Source organism: Peromyscus eremicus, chromosome 20, assembly GCF_949786415.1.
Source record: "Peromyscus eremicus chromosome 20, PerEre_H2_v1, whole genome shotgun sequence".
Taxonomy (NCBI): domain Eukaryota; kingdom Metazoa; phylum Chordata; class Mammalia; order Rodentia; family Cricetidae; genus Peromyscus; species Peromyscus eremicus.
The window spans coordinates 19,808,058-19,820,924 of record NC_081436.1 but is presented as its reverse complement, the minus strand read 5'-3'; the positions used below and the strand labels follow the sequence as shown (position 1 = coordinate 19,820,924).

At 52.3% G+C, this 12,867-nt stretch overlaps 1 protein-coding gene across 1 annotated transcript; it reads left to right on the top strand.

The window, feature by feature from the left end:
• Positions 1–4,918: 4,918 nt before the first annotated feature.
• Tspo (translocator protein) lies at positions 4,919–12,222 on the top strand. Its single transcript, XM_059247583.1, has 4 exons — positions 4,919–5,097; positions 9,925–10,135; positions 10,754–10,892; positions 11,782–12,222. Exons 2-4 carry the CDS (start codon positions 9,954–9,956, stop codon positions 11,968–11,970), a joined length of 510 nt encoding a protein of 169 aa, XP_059103566.1. The 5' UTR covers positions 4,919–5,097; positions 9,925–9,953; the 3' UTR covers positions 11,971–12,222.
• Positions 12,223–12,867: the final 645 nt, after the last annotated feature.

Here is a 12,867-nt window from a genome sequence, read left to right as displayed (position 1 = left end):
CTAAATACCATCACACTGGGGATCAAGGTTCAATATAGGAATTTTGAGGGGAGGTATCACTCAGTCCACAGTAATCCATATCCGAACATCTATTTCACTGAGTTTGAAGAAAATCAAATAAGCATTTCAGGATGTTCAGTCTTGGTTTTTTAAATTTATTTTATGTTCTTGTATATATGATAGATTAAATTAGATAGATAGATATAGATAAAGAATCTCACTCTGTAGCTAACCGGGAACTCACTATTAGACGAGGCTAGCCTCCAACTCACAGAGATCCACCTATCTCTGCCTCCTGAGTGCTGGGATTAAACGTGTGTGCCACCACACTTGGCTATTTTTTACTTTTAATTATCTGTATATGAGTGTGGGTGCTTATGGAGTTGAGAAGAGGGTGTTGGATCCTCTGGAGCTGAAGTTATAGGTGGTTGTAAGGCACTTGAGAGGGTTCTGGGAATGGAACTCAGGTCCACTGCAAGAACAGTATGTACTCTTAATTGCTGAGCCGTCTTTCTCTGATCCTGAAGCCTTGCTTTTGACAAGGAAAAGTGCTATGGTGATTTGAATAAAAATGCCCCCCATAGGCCCATAGGTAGTGGCACTAAAGAGGTATGACCTTGTTGGAGGAAGTGTATCATTGGGGGTGGGCTTTGAGGTCTCAGATGCTCAAGCCATGCCCAGTGTGGCATTCTCTTCCTTCTGCCTATGGATCCAGATCAGCTCCTTCAGGAGCTGCCTACAAGCCACCATGCTTCCCGCTGTGATAAGGGACTGAACCTCTGAAACTGTAAGCCAGCCCCAATTAAATGTTTTCCTTTATAAGAGTTGTCATAGTCTTTTTGGAACCTATTCCCCATGTAGGGATGCCTTGCCCAGCCTTGATGCAGGAAGAGGAGCTTGGTGCCTGCCTCAGTGTGATATGACAGGCTTTGTTGACTCCCATGGGAGGCCTGCCCCTTTCTGAACAGAAGAGGAGTGGATGGGGGAGGGGGTAGGTGGGAGGTGGGGAAGGGAATGGGAAGAGCAGAGGGAGGGGAAACTGTGATTGGTATGTAAAATAAATGAAAAAGTTTAAGGGGGAAAAAAAAGATAGCCAGGCAATGGTGGTGCATGCCTTTAATTCCAGGACTCAAAAGGCAGAGCCAGGTGGAGTTCCAGGCTAGCCTGGTCTACAAAGCGAGATCCAGGACAGGCACCAAAACTACACAGAGAAACCCTGTCTTAAAAAAAAATAAAAAAAGAAAGAAAGAAAGAAAAAAAAGAGTTGCCATGGTCTCATTTCTACAGCATCATCCCCAAAAGCTTAGCTAGGTGCAGTAGCAGCTGCTCCTAGAAACAGGGGAGAAAGAAAGCTCAAATCGACCTATTTACAAATATCCTTGAAAATTGGTTAGATCCCTAGAAACCTTTCCTCTCCCCAGCCACTGGTCCCTGTCCTGGGAAACATCTGAGTTTCCCGTTTGGAAAAGGTCAAGGGAAGGCGAGGCATGAATGTGGGGATTCCTCTGAAACAGGCTGACACTGAGTGATGGATGTAGAGACTCACTCCAGCATTCTGCTCCATCGAGCTCCCAGAATCCTAAAGTTAGACCCTTATCTTCCAAGTCCTGGAGATGCTGGCCATTCCAAAAGGAAAATCCTGAAGTCATTGATATTCCAAGAAAGTGAACCTTAACTACCAAACTGTCATCCACAGACCTACCTTTCTTTCTTCCTTCCTTCCTTGTTTTTTGTTTTCAAGACAAGGTTTCACTGTGTGACAGTCTTGGCTGTCCTGAAACTAGCTCTGTAGACCAGGCTGACCTCGAACTCACAGAGATCCGCCTGGCTCTGCCTCCTGAGTGCTGGGATTAAAGACATGTGTTACCATCATCCAGCCTTGTTCATTTCTTTTATTGTGAGAAGGCATTCAAGGATTCCTGGGCATCTGAGGAAAGCCTGTTATGAACAGAAAAGAAAGCCAACATACAGAATTTGGAAACTGAGGAAAGAAGAAAACAGTTGTTTTTAAAAATTAGCTTTGGGGCCAGTGAGATGGCTCGGTGGATAAGGGTGCTTGCTGCTAAACCTGAAAACTGAGTTCGGTCCTTGGAACCCAGACGATAGAAAGAAGGAGAGAACCAACTTTTGCAGGCTTTCCAAAGACCTCATATACAAAATAAATACATGCAAGTCAGGCGGTGGTAGCATGCACCTTTAATCCCAGCACTTGGGAGGCAGAGCCAGGTGCATCTCTGTGAGTTCAAGGCCAGCCTGGTCTACAAATCGAGATCCAGGACAGGCACCAAAAAACTACACAGAGAAACCCTGTCTCGAAAAACCAAATAAATAAATGCAAAAAGAAAGAAAGAAAGAAAGAAAATTATCACTGACCTCTTCATGAGGCAGGACAGACAGCGTGCTTATAAGAGAGAAATGGGCAATGATATAACTGTGTGCATGGAAAAAAATAGCAAAGCCAAACTGAAACACTCAGTGAAGTCCAGAAGAAACTACTGGCATGGACGGGATTGAGGGAGAGGCAAACAAGTAAAACATAAGAACTAAAGCAAGACCAGGGAGGGAGAGATCAGAGCAGGAAGTCCAGGGCTCTGAGTGATAGGTGTTCCCGAAAGAGAAGTGAGGAAACAGAGCGTAGGAAACCATTGGGGGCAGGGAGCAATTCAATTCTGAAAAGTAACGACCAAGCCTTTCCACATGGGCAGGGGCTGTGGAAGCCCAGGCAGGGTGGTGCACATCTGTAGCCCCAGCACTTGAGAGGCCAGAATGGAGGATCACGAGTTCAAGGCCTGCCTGGATTACACAGGAGACTCCAAAAGAAAGATAAAAAATGGGGGCTGGAGAGATGGCTCAGAGGTTAAGAGCACTGTCTGCTCTTCCAGAGGACCTGGGTTCGATTTTCAGCACCTGAATGGAGAATCACAACCATCTGTTGACTCCACTTCCAGAGCGTCCAATGCCCTCTCTGGCCACTATAGTCACCAGGCACAGACATGGTGAACAAACATACATGCGGCAAGATACCCATACACATAAAATAAAAACAGCACTTGGGAGGCAGAGGCAGGCAGATCTCTGTGAGTTCGAGGCCAGCCTGGTCTACAGAGGGAGTTCCAGGACAGCCAAGGCTGCACAGAGAAACCCTGTCTCGAAAAACCAAAAATAAATAAATAGAAACAAAAATAAGAAAGAGCAGGTCCTTTGGGTGACGGTTTGATGGACTAAGCTTCTCACACAGGAGGTTGCGTTTGCAAAATTTCAAAACTTTGCAGCCCAAACTTGAACTTTTCCATGAAGAACCAGATAGATTGCATCCAAAGGTTGTAGCAATAAGGTGGCGTCGACAGCCGAGTAGACCAGCAACCTGTACAGTTAGTTGCACACTGGTGTCACAACACAGGTAGCCTGAGGCCACTCGATCACAACATACCTTCAAGGTTCTGAAGGACAGTAGCCTTCTTAGCGAGCCGTCAGTCCTCCACGGGGGAGGACAGATTTGTAAGGTCACCTTCCAAGCACACCAGCAAGAGCTCTAGGAGACTGGCTCAAGCCAGACAAAGCGGGGCCCCCAAGGGGGAAGATGCTTGGTCCGTTTTTTTCTGTTGCTATCACTGAGCGCGACACACCTGTTCATTTATACAGAGTAGAAGTTTATTCCACTCACAACCTTCAGGTTGGAAAGTTCAAGGTCAGAGGCTGCATCTGGCAAGGGTTTCCTTGCTGGTGGGGACTCTGCAGAATCCAAGGGATGCAGGGCATCACCTGGCAAGAGGGACCTCATCCAACAACCAGCACCAGCTGGCTTTGATAACAGACCCACACTCGGGATAACGGATGGATCTATTCCTGAGTGAATCACGACTGGATGGGGCTTGGGACTTCATCCCCTCTTCAAGGCCCACCTGGTCCCACCTCTTGATTCTTCACCATGGGGACTAAACTTTCACAAGAGATTCCCCCACAGGGGACATTCATTGGCAAATACACAGTAGGACATGAAACTCATCCCGGAGGGAGACAAGGGTTTCCGGGAGGGGTACAGAGAGACTGAGAGGTGATGGGCATGTACGAGGCATGTACAGTCATTGCCACAGGGATTGGCGAGAGAACAGAGGTGTGCTGAGAGATGTCACAACCACCCCTTCTGCTGTGCTGCTGTTTAAGAACAGAAGACCCGGGACTGGGGAGATATCTTAGTGGGTCACCTTGTAACCACCTGGATCTGAGATTCATTTCCGGAACCTGTGTGAAAACTCTGGGTGTAGTGGTGCACATTTATAATCCCAGGGCCCAGAAGATTGAAACAGGCTAATCCGGGTGGGGCTCCTTGGCCAGCCAGCTTACTTTAAGTGACTCACAGGAAGAGGTTGAGGGCTGCCAGCAAGTGGGTGTGGCCAGGCATAGTGCCTAGGGCTTTACTACCACAAGGGGCAGAAAGTGGTAAGTTTTGTTTCCTTTTGTTTTGGATAGTGCTAGGAATTCAACTCCGGCCAGGCATGCAAAGAAAGCACTCCACCACGGAACTATATCCCCAGTTCCTCATTAAAAAAAAAAAAATAATAAATCAGAATAAGATGATAGGTCGAATTCAGCCAGGCACAGTCGCAAAAGAATAAATACGCAGCCGGGACTGGCTGCAGGCTCACTGTCATCCTCCTGTCTCAGCCTCTGGTGGTGGGATTACAAGCAAGTGCCACCACACCCTGACATTGGTTATCTGCAGAACAATGGCCTGCCTGCGATGCCCAGAGCAGGGATCTCTGCTCTCTTTGTCCAAGCCCACCAAGAGGAAGACAGGAATGCCTGGCCAAGGGCGTGCATAAGAAACCAGGGTGCCTCCGGTTGCTGCGCTGGGCGGGGCGGGGCGGGGTGGGGCGGGGTCAGCGGCCACCACCTCTGTGTTCAGTGTCCTTTTGGGGAGCAGCCAGCAACTACGAGAGTGGGCCTGCGGATGGGTGAGACCCCGACAGCGGGGAGACAAAAGGGAAACTGAGGCCAGCACCAAGCAGGAGGGACTCCTCCCGAGAGAGTGTGCAGCTCAGGGTGGTTGGCACCCTGGGGACAGCGGCCAAGGTCCTGCGCCACGGTGGGGACCGGGTAGGTTGCCGCTGGCGGCAGCTGGGCGCAGAAGGGAGGGGGCCTCTGGCTGTTGGCAATCCTGCTTCCCTTGCTGGGGAGCACTGGGATTCGTGGGCAGCTGAAGCTGTGCAAAGGTTCACACTCGCGGAGGGTAGGAGTCAGGACTTGCGCCCCGGCTTTTTGATGCCAAAACCTACTTCCCCTTCATGCACATTGCGTGTGCACACATCTGTGCCTGGCCACGGCTGGACTGAGACCCGCTGGCCTTCAGAAACGCCGAAAGTGGGTACCTGACGGGTGGGATCCATGGACAGCAGGCTTGTTTTTTACTCTCTCTATCCTTCAGCTTTTCCCTGATCGGACTTTCTGGCTTCTTCTGTTTGCGTCCCCCTTGTTAGGGGTTATGCAAGCGGCGCCTGAAAGCCTGCTTTGTATGAAAAAGTTGCCACTCCGCAACGCCATTTCCCCACACCCCAGATCTCCTGAGGACCAGTTCCTGCCGGTCCTGACCGACCTCTTCCTGACACCGTGATTACTTTCAGAATGAGAAAGGCTGGTGAAAGGTCTAATGAGGATTTGCAGGTTCCTTAGGAATAAAACGCCCTAAAATTCTTCGGGACAGCAACGGATCGCTGGAAGGGAAGCAAGCTCAAGGATGGGGAGGAGCTTCAGGCAGTGGAAGGAAGAGCTGGCGCCCTTCTGTTTCTGGGTCACAGTCTCTGGGGAAGCCCCAGAGCAACAGGTGCCCCAGACCCACTGGCTCTGCCCTAGCTTCACAGACTGGGACATTGATGCCCCTGAGTAGCTCTGATGCCCCACAGTAGTCTGTGGTTGCCTAGCCAGGAGTGAAATTCTACAGAGGCTGCCGACTCCAGACTGGATGAGGGGAGGACTCAGGCATCCTATCTGCCTGTCCGATGAAGAGATGGGGTCCGAGGCTCCACGGAGTGATAGCGCCAAGGATGGAGAGGGTGGCGCTGTTGGCCTGAGACCTTTCTGACACTGGTTAGAGAATAGTGGCCGCCTGTGGGTCTGATCCTTGCCCAGGGTGCTATATTCCAAGCAGAGCTGACAAAGCTATCCCAGAGTGGCCGTGTGTCACTGTGGGCTTTAGAGACACAGACCTGGAATGTTCTACAATCTCCTGGGCCTCAATTTCTTCACCTGGCAAGGACACTAGTACCCTCTGGGTACTGAGCAGGGTGTGTGGATCAAAGAGAGGTGGCCGACCCCTGCCTTGTGGCCACTGTGAGGAACACAGGAAGCTTTGACAGGGAGAGGAAAGGGCACTGAGCCGTGAACCATGCCTTGGTTCATTCCCCAGAGTCCTGGAGTCGTGAAAGTAGAGATGCCTACAAAAATGGTCTGCTCTCTATTGTCCTACGCCCTCTGTCCAAGGTGCTCTCCAGAGGTGGAGGGGTAGTCACTTCCTCCCCTAGAGGAAGCAGTTGAGTGGTCCCTGCAGATAGCCACAGCTATCCCTGTGTGGAGTTTTCCGGCGAGATCTTGGTGTCCGGACTTCCTTCCTGGAACATCCCAAGCCCCCCTAGTAAGCTAGTAGTAGGGTGAAGTTTAGGATGCTGTGTGCCTTCTGGAGAGACTGAAATAAAGGGTGAGCAGATGGCTTTGCCCACTCTGAGCATTCCTGCCCTGTCCCCTATACCCTCCCGGGACTCCACCCTGGGCTGGTCTCCTACCCAGTTCAGCCTAGCCCAGGGTGACTCAGCTTCATGGGCCCCACCCCTGCCTGTCTGCCACCCCTCCAGGCGGGTGACTCAGGAACTGGGCAGTCTCCAAGAGGCCCCAGGAAAGGTCCCTGGCCCAACTTTCTCCTTCAGTCTCAAGTGGGACGGGGGACTGTCTTGTTTTGTGACCTTGGATGGGAATAGGGGTCCTGTCTCTGATCTCCTCAGAGCAGCTGAGTATAAACACAGCCCGGCCTTTTGGGGGACAGCTGGAGGATGGCAGCAGGAACCTGGGGTTCAGTGTCCTGTCGCCAGAGCCTGTCCTCATGGTATGCCCTTGGGATAGATAGCTACCACCCTTTGCTGTATAGTGGATGGATAATGGGAGACTTGCGGACTGTGAAATCCATCAGTAGATACATTGGTTGATCCTGTTTGGGACTTCCTAGGCACAGAGTTGGGTCTGCCCTCCACATGCTGGGTGCTGTGACAGGAGCACTTTTGTCTGCAGAGCCTTGTTGGGGTCCACAGAAGTTTCCTAGGGACATCTGAACTTGCTTTACCCAGCAGGGCTGTATAAGGGGATTGCTTGACCACTGTGTGGTTACCACGTGTTTGGAATGGTCTGCACTTGGCTGTGCAAGGGGGAGGTCTTTTGCACCACCCCTTGGCATTCCTTTAAAAGCCCTTTAGCAGAGACAGAAGGAGCTGGTGGGTTTTGATCCAGGCCCTCCTGAGGCTATCCTGTGTTTCTATCTGTCTCTCTCCCTCTATATTTCCATCTAATATTTCTCACTGCTTCCTCCTCAAGAGTACCCTGGGAGAAAGAGTGGGGGCAGGTCCCCCACAGAGCCTGCAGAGAGGAAAGAGGTACTGCTACAGGGGTGTGTGTGTGTGTGTGTGTGTGTGTGTGTGTGTGTGTGTGTATGTGAAGGCTGGCAAACCTCTAAGGCGGGGTTCTCAGGAAGGAAGCCAGCTACACAGGGTCTTACCTGGTAGGAATATCCAGAGAAGGTGCTGAGGGACCTAAGGTGGGGGGGGGGGTGTTCCTGGTTGTGGGGAGGGGCAGGGCTAGGTTGGAGCAAGGAGCGACTGCCAGCAGCCGTTGGTTTCTTCGTGGGAGATGGACATGTTTGGAACTTGGTGTTGGCCTCGTTAGTTTAAATTTGGGGAGTTTCACCTCAGCTAATGAAACATGCTAATGGTGGTGGTAGTTCTTCCTGTAATCTGAGCCATTGGGAAGTTGAGGCAGGAAGACTACTATCAGTTTGAGGCTAGTCTGGGCTACATAGTATCTTTGTGCCCTAAAAAAGAGAGAAGAAGCCACAGTATAAGCCAGACCAAAGTCTTGCAGATCTGTAATCCTAGCACTTAGGAGTTAGGCTGAGGCAAGGGATCATGCATTCAAAGGTTAGCCTGGGCTACAGAGTGAGTTCTAGGCCAACTTGGGCTCCTGTCTTAAACAAAACAAAAAACCAAACAACAACAACAAAACCAATAGAAAGCCCTGATGGGTCACCCAGGTCTGAGAGCAGGAGTGATACTGTGAAGGGGGTCTTGACAACAGCAGGAACAGTGACCTCCAGCAAGGACAGTGATCCTCTCCTTCCTCCTCCCTCTGCCCCTCTTATTAAAGCAGAATCTCACTGTGTATCCCATGCTGGCCTAGAACCCACAATCCTCCTGCCTCGGCCCCCCAGTGCTGAGGGGCTGCAGGATGCACCGTGCTGGTGGGACAGCGCAGTTTCTGGTGCAGACTTTGACAAATGCAGAACCAACGGCCCCGCAGGTCCCATCCATTTCCCTCTTTCTCCAGGCACCCCCTCAGGCCCCCAGGTTCTCCCCTCCATACAGCTTCTCAGCTAGGGTTGACCTCCAGAAGTTGCCACCTTCCCACCCAAGTGGGCCCACCCTGCTTCCTGTCGCTCATCCTCTGCAGTTACCTGTACCCTCCCCTCCCTCCAAAAAAAAGATTATGTTGAAAACAGTTTTCAACTCATTAAAAATGTCCTCTAAGCCATGACTCAGATGATGGGTCATCCCAGCTACACAGGAGCCTGGCGCATTCAAGGTCTGTCTGGGCTATCCTAGTTTACCTTCTTTCCCTCAGTCAGTCAGTCAGTCAGTCAGTCAGTCTCTCTCTCTCTCTCTCTCTCTCTCTCTCTCTCTCTCTCTCTCTCTCTCTCTCTCTCATTCTGTGTGTGTGTGAGATGCACTTGTTTGTGTATGGGTGTGGAGGCCAGAGTTAATAGCTGTCCACTTTTTTTTTGTTGTTGTTGTTTTGTTTTTTTCGAGACAGGGTTTCTCTGCATAGCTTTGGAGCCTGTCCTGAATCTCACTCTGTAGACCAGGCTAGCCTCCAACTCACAGAGATCCACCTGGCTCTGCTGGGATTAAAGGCGTGAGCCACCACCGCCCGGCCTATAGCTGTCCACTTTATTTGCTGAACCCAGAGTCTGCCAATTCTAGCTAGTCTGGCTGGCTTGCTCTGAGAATCCCATCCCTGATTCCACAGTGCTGGGATTACAGGTGGGTCACCATACTCATCCAGCATTCATATGGATATTGGGGATCCAAACTCCACTTTTCACACCTACACAGCAAGTGCTTGACCTGCTGAGCCACCTCCCCAACACTGCATTCTTATCTAATGCAAGCAGACACCCCACTTTTCCAGCTACTGTCAGTGTAGGTGTTAGTGGGGACAATTTTTTGATGGGGAAACTGAGCCCCAGTCAGGGTACTGACTGCCTTAATACTCCCACAGAGAGCAGAGGCAGAGTGGGGCCCTGGACTTCCACACTAGGGTCCCCCATTCTCTAACTCACAAGAGTCTTGACTCCAGCCCAGAGATTGGCTGCAGAGGGCCCGAGACCAGCTGTAAGACATGGAAAGATTGCTGGGACCCAGTCTTAAGTGTTTTCCTGAGTGTCTGTGTGAGCCTAGCTTTGTGAACAGGGCAGAGCCTGGCCTAGAATGCTGGGTGAAACCTCTGGGCAGGGGTATGAGTGTGGATGGGGGGTGGACTCTGCTCTTCCTATCAGGAATAGGTGGGCTGGTTGATCCTGGGGGACAGGACCTCAGAGGAGCTGAAGGCAATGCTGGGCTGTTCCCCGTGGTTCTTTAGAACTTCTTCCACTCACCCTGTGTTCTCTTTCAGATCTTTCCAGAACAGCAGTTGCAGTAGCTATGGCTCCATCCTGGGTGCCCGCTGTGGGCCTCACTCTGGCACCCAGCCTGGGGGGCTTCATGGGCTCCTACTTTGTGCGTGGTGAGGGCCTCCGCTGGTATGCTAGCCTGCAGAAACCCTCCTGGCATCCACCTCGCTGGACACTGGGTCCCATCTGGGGCACGCTGTATTCGGCCATGGGGTAGGTGGTTGCAGGTGCCACCTTGCAGTGCCCTGTGCCCCATGGCATCAGGCTGGGCATTGAACCCCTGTGCAGAGGGAGGCCCCAGGACAGAGTGGCATCATTTCCCCCGTGGGAAAGGGAGGGTGGCAAGGCTGCCAACCTATGCATTGCAAGCTTGAACTTTTTCCTGCTTGCCTCTGGGAACCCAGCCTGGGCTCACACTACTGAGGCTGCCCCATGTATAAAGGTCAGTGTGGACAACAGCACCATGTGCCAGGACAAACAGGTGGCAGCTATGTCCTTTGGTTGTACTGTACAGAACCAGACGCTGGTGTGGTTCATTCCCAGAAGCCCTCTGCAGCCATCGCCTCATGACCCCAAGAGCCTACATGACCAAGATGCCACTTGCTTGTCCCCTTACCCCAGCCTTCGTCCTGTAACTACATACTGACTAGGGTCTCAATTCAAATCTCCATAGCAATCTTAGGAGCGACAAAGACCCAGAGAGGGCAAGCAACTTCTCTGAGATCACACAGAAGTCAGTGGCAGGGCATACCCGAGCCATCACCGAGTGGTCTCAGGAGGGTAGCACTCTTGGCCTTGCCCTGTGATGTCCTGACCCATTGTCTGTTTCAGGTATGGCTCCTACCTGGTCTGGAAAGAGCTGGGAGGTTTCACAGAGGAGGCTGTGGTCCCCTTGGGTCTCTACACTGGCCAGCTGGCTCTGAACTGGGCATGGCCCCCCATCTTCTTTGGTGCCCGGCAGATGGGCTGGGTAAGTGTGGCCACAGCTTGACTCTTGGGTCACTGGAGATGGCCCTGGGAGAACAGGTGATATCACATCCCAGATGACGTCAGTATCTGCAGGTGGCAGGGGAGGCCTGTGGCTTGCGGCCCCTTTAGAAGTTCAGTGAATCAGGTGCAGTGGGGCCCCTGTAGTCTCAGCTCTCAAGAGGTTGAAGTGGGAGGATCAGTTGAGCCTGGGAGAGGGCTAGGCCAGCCTAGGTGACAGTGACCTGTGTACTAACGCCGCCTCAGTCCATCTTCCTTCCATGAAGAAAGTCTAGAGGGCCAGGCTGAAGTGGGTGGGGCTGTGATCTTGGGTTTAGAAGCCACGGTAAGAGACACCAGCATCGCATCTGACGCTGTGCGTGATGACACTTGGGGACAAAGCCTCTCCTTAAAAACGTTCTTGTTCAGGTTTGGTGATACATGCCTGGCCTGCAGTCCCGGCAGAGGCAGGAGGATTGCTTTAAGTCTGATACCCTGGTTTACAAAGCTAGTTCAAAGTCAGCTAAGACTACATAGTGAGACCTTCTTGAAAAAAAAAATGTTATTGCTGAGCCTGTGACGTGCACACCACGGCAGTCTGACCCCCTCACACCGGCCTCTCGGGTCAGCACTTGACAACGTGGTATCTTCAGGTCAGAAGTCTTCCAGCCGCTGCTTCACCCTTGGACATGCTGTGTCCCCCGGGGGCTGTCATACACAGGGCTGTCTCCATGCATGGCACAGTCAGGCAGGGACTTACAGACAAGGAAACTGAGGCTGAGAACAGAGAGCAGAGGCAGCCATCACACCACAGGGGTGCAGTTAGGGCGAAGCGAGACTTCTAACTTCTAGACCCGGCAGGGCCTTAGCCTCCCCTCCTCCTGTCTCTGCAGGCCTTGGCAGACCTTGTGCTCGTCAGTGGGGTTGCAACCGCTACCACCCTCGCCTGGCACCGAGTGAGCCCGCCAGCTGCCCGCCTGCTCTACCCCTACCTGGCCTGGCTGGCCTTTGCCACCTTGCTCAACTACTATGTCTGGCGTGATAACCCTGGCCGGGGAGGTGGCCCACGGTTCCCAGAGTGAGTGCACCTTTACCCATGAGGACCATAGCACTGCCGGCCAGGTACCATGGATGGTAGCCCAGCATGCTTTCATGACCACTGGGCCTGCCTGGTCTACCTGGGTCTTGCTTGGCCCAGGGAGCCACCAGGCAGGTCAAGGTGGTCAGTGCCAAGTCCCATTCAGGGACAGTTGTACCTGCCTTTCTGCACTGCTCCAGGCATGCCCTAGGAACATAGGGCTTTTAAAGCTAAATAAAGTCTTTAACTTCACGTATCGTAGACTCTGTACTTTGTGGGGCACCTGGTCTGTGGGATAGCAGAGGCTATGGCCATGCAGCATAGCTCTGCTGCTGAGGCTGGGCCTGTCTGGGCTGCATCACCCAGCTTTTCCAACCTAGGGTGGCTGCTCGCCAACACCCAACTTGCAGGAAGCGGGTGTTGAGTCCTAGCACCAGAGACGGGGCCATCTTGCTGGCCCAGGCCCGCCTACACCAGGAGCTGTCACCTACCCCTCCCCAGGGCTCCATTTGGGTGACCTATAACCACTTTAGGAAGCAGTTGGGAGACAGGACAAGGTGCCTTTCACACAGGCACTGTCTCAGCCCCTACCCTGCTTTCACACGCCTCATGGGTATATATGGTCCCCACAGGGCACCCATGCTGGACACTTTTAGGGACAATGCACCTGAGGCTTGGAGGGGCTTTCATTGTCACACATGCAGGTCACACAGCCCCAGCAGCGCTCCACAGCACGCTACCTGCAGGCCACAAAGCAATTCTGCTCAAATGGGGGTCATCTGCCACCTACACATGTGCTTCCCCAGTCCACCACTAGAGCCACCCTCTCGTCTATGCTGCCATCAGCAGTCACCACAGTAGCTTCTGCAGCCTTTAATGAGAAGGGCACGCTGCATCTGCT

Bases quoted from the DNA above. Each gene is read 5' to 3' on its own strand.
- Tspo (XM_059247583.1), top strand. From the start codon at position 9,954: ATGGCTCCATCCTGGGTGCCCGCTGTGGGCCTCACTCTGGCACCCAGC. The intron at 10,136-10,753 runs GTAGGTGGTTGC...TGTCTGTTTCAG, and splicing joins ACGCTGTATTCGGCCATGGG to GTATGGCTCCTACCTGGTCT. The intron at 10,893-11,781 runs GTAAGTGTGGCC...CTGTCTCTGCAG, and splicing joins GTGCCCGGCAGATGGGCTGG to GCCTTGGCAGACCTTGTGCT.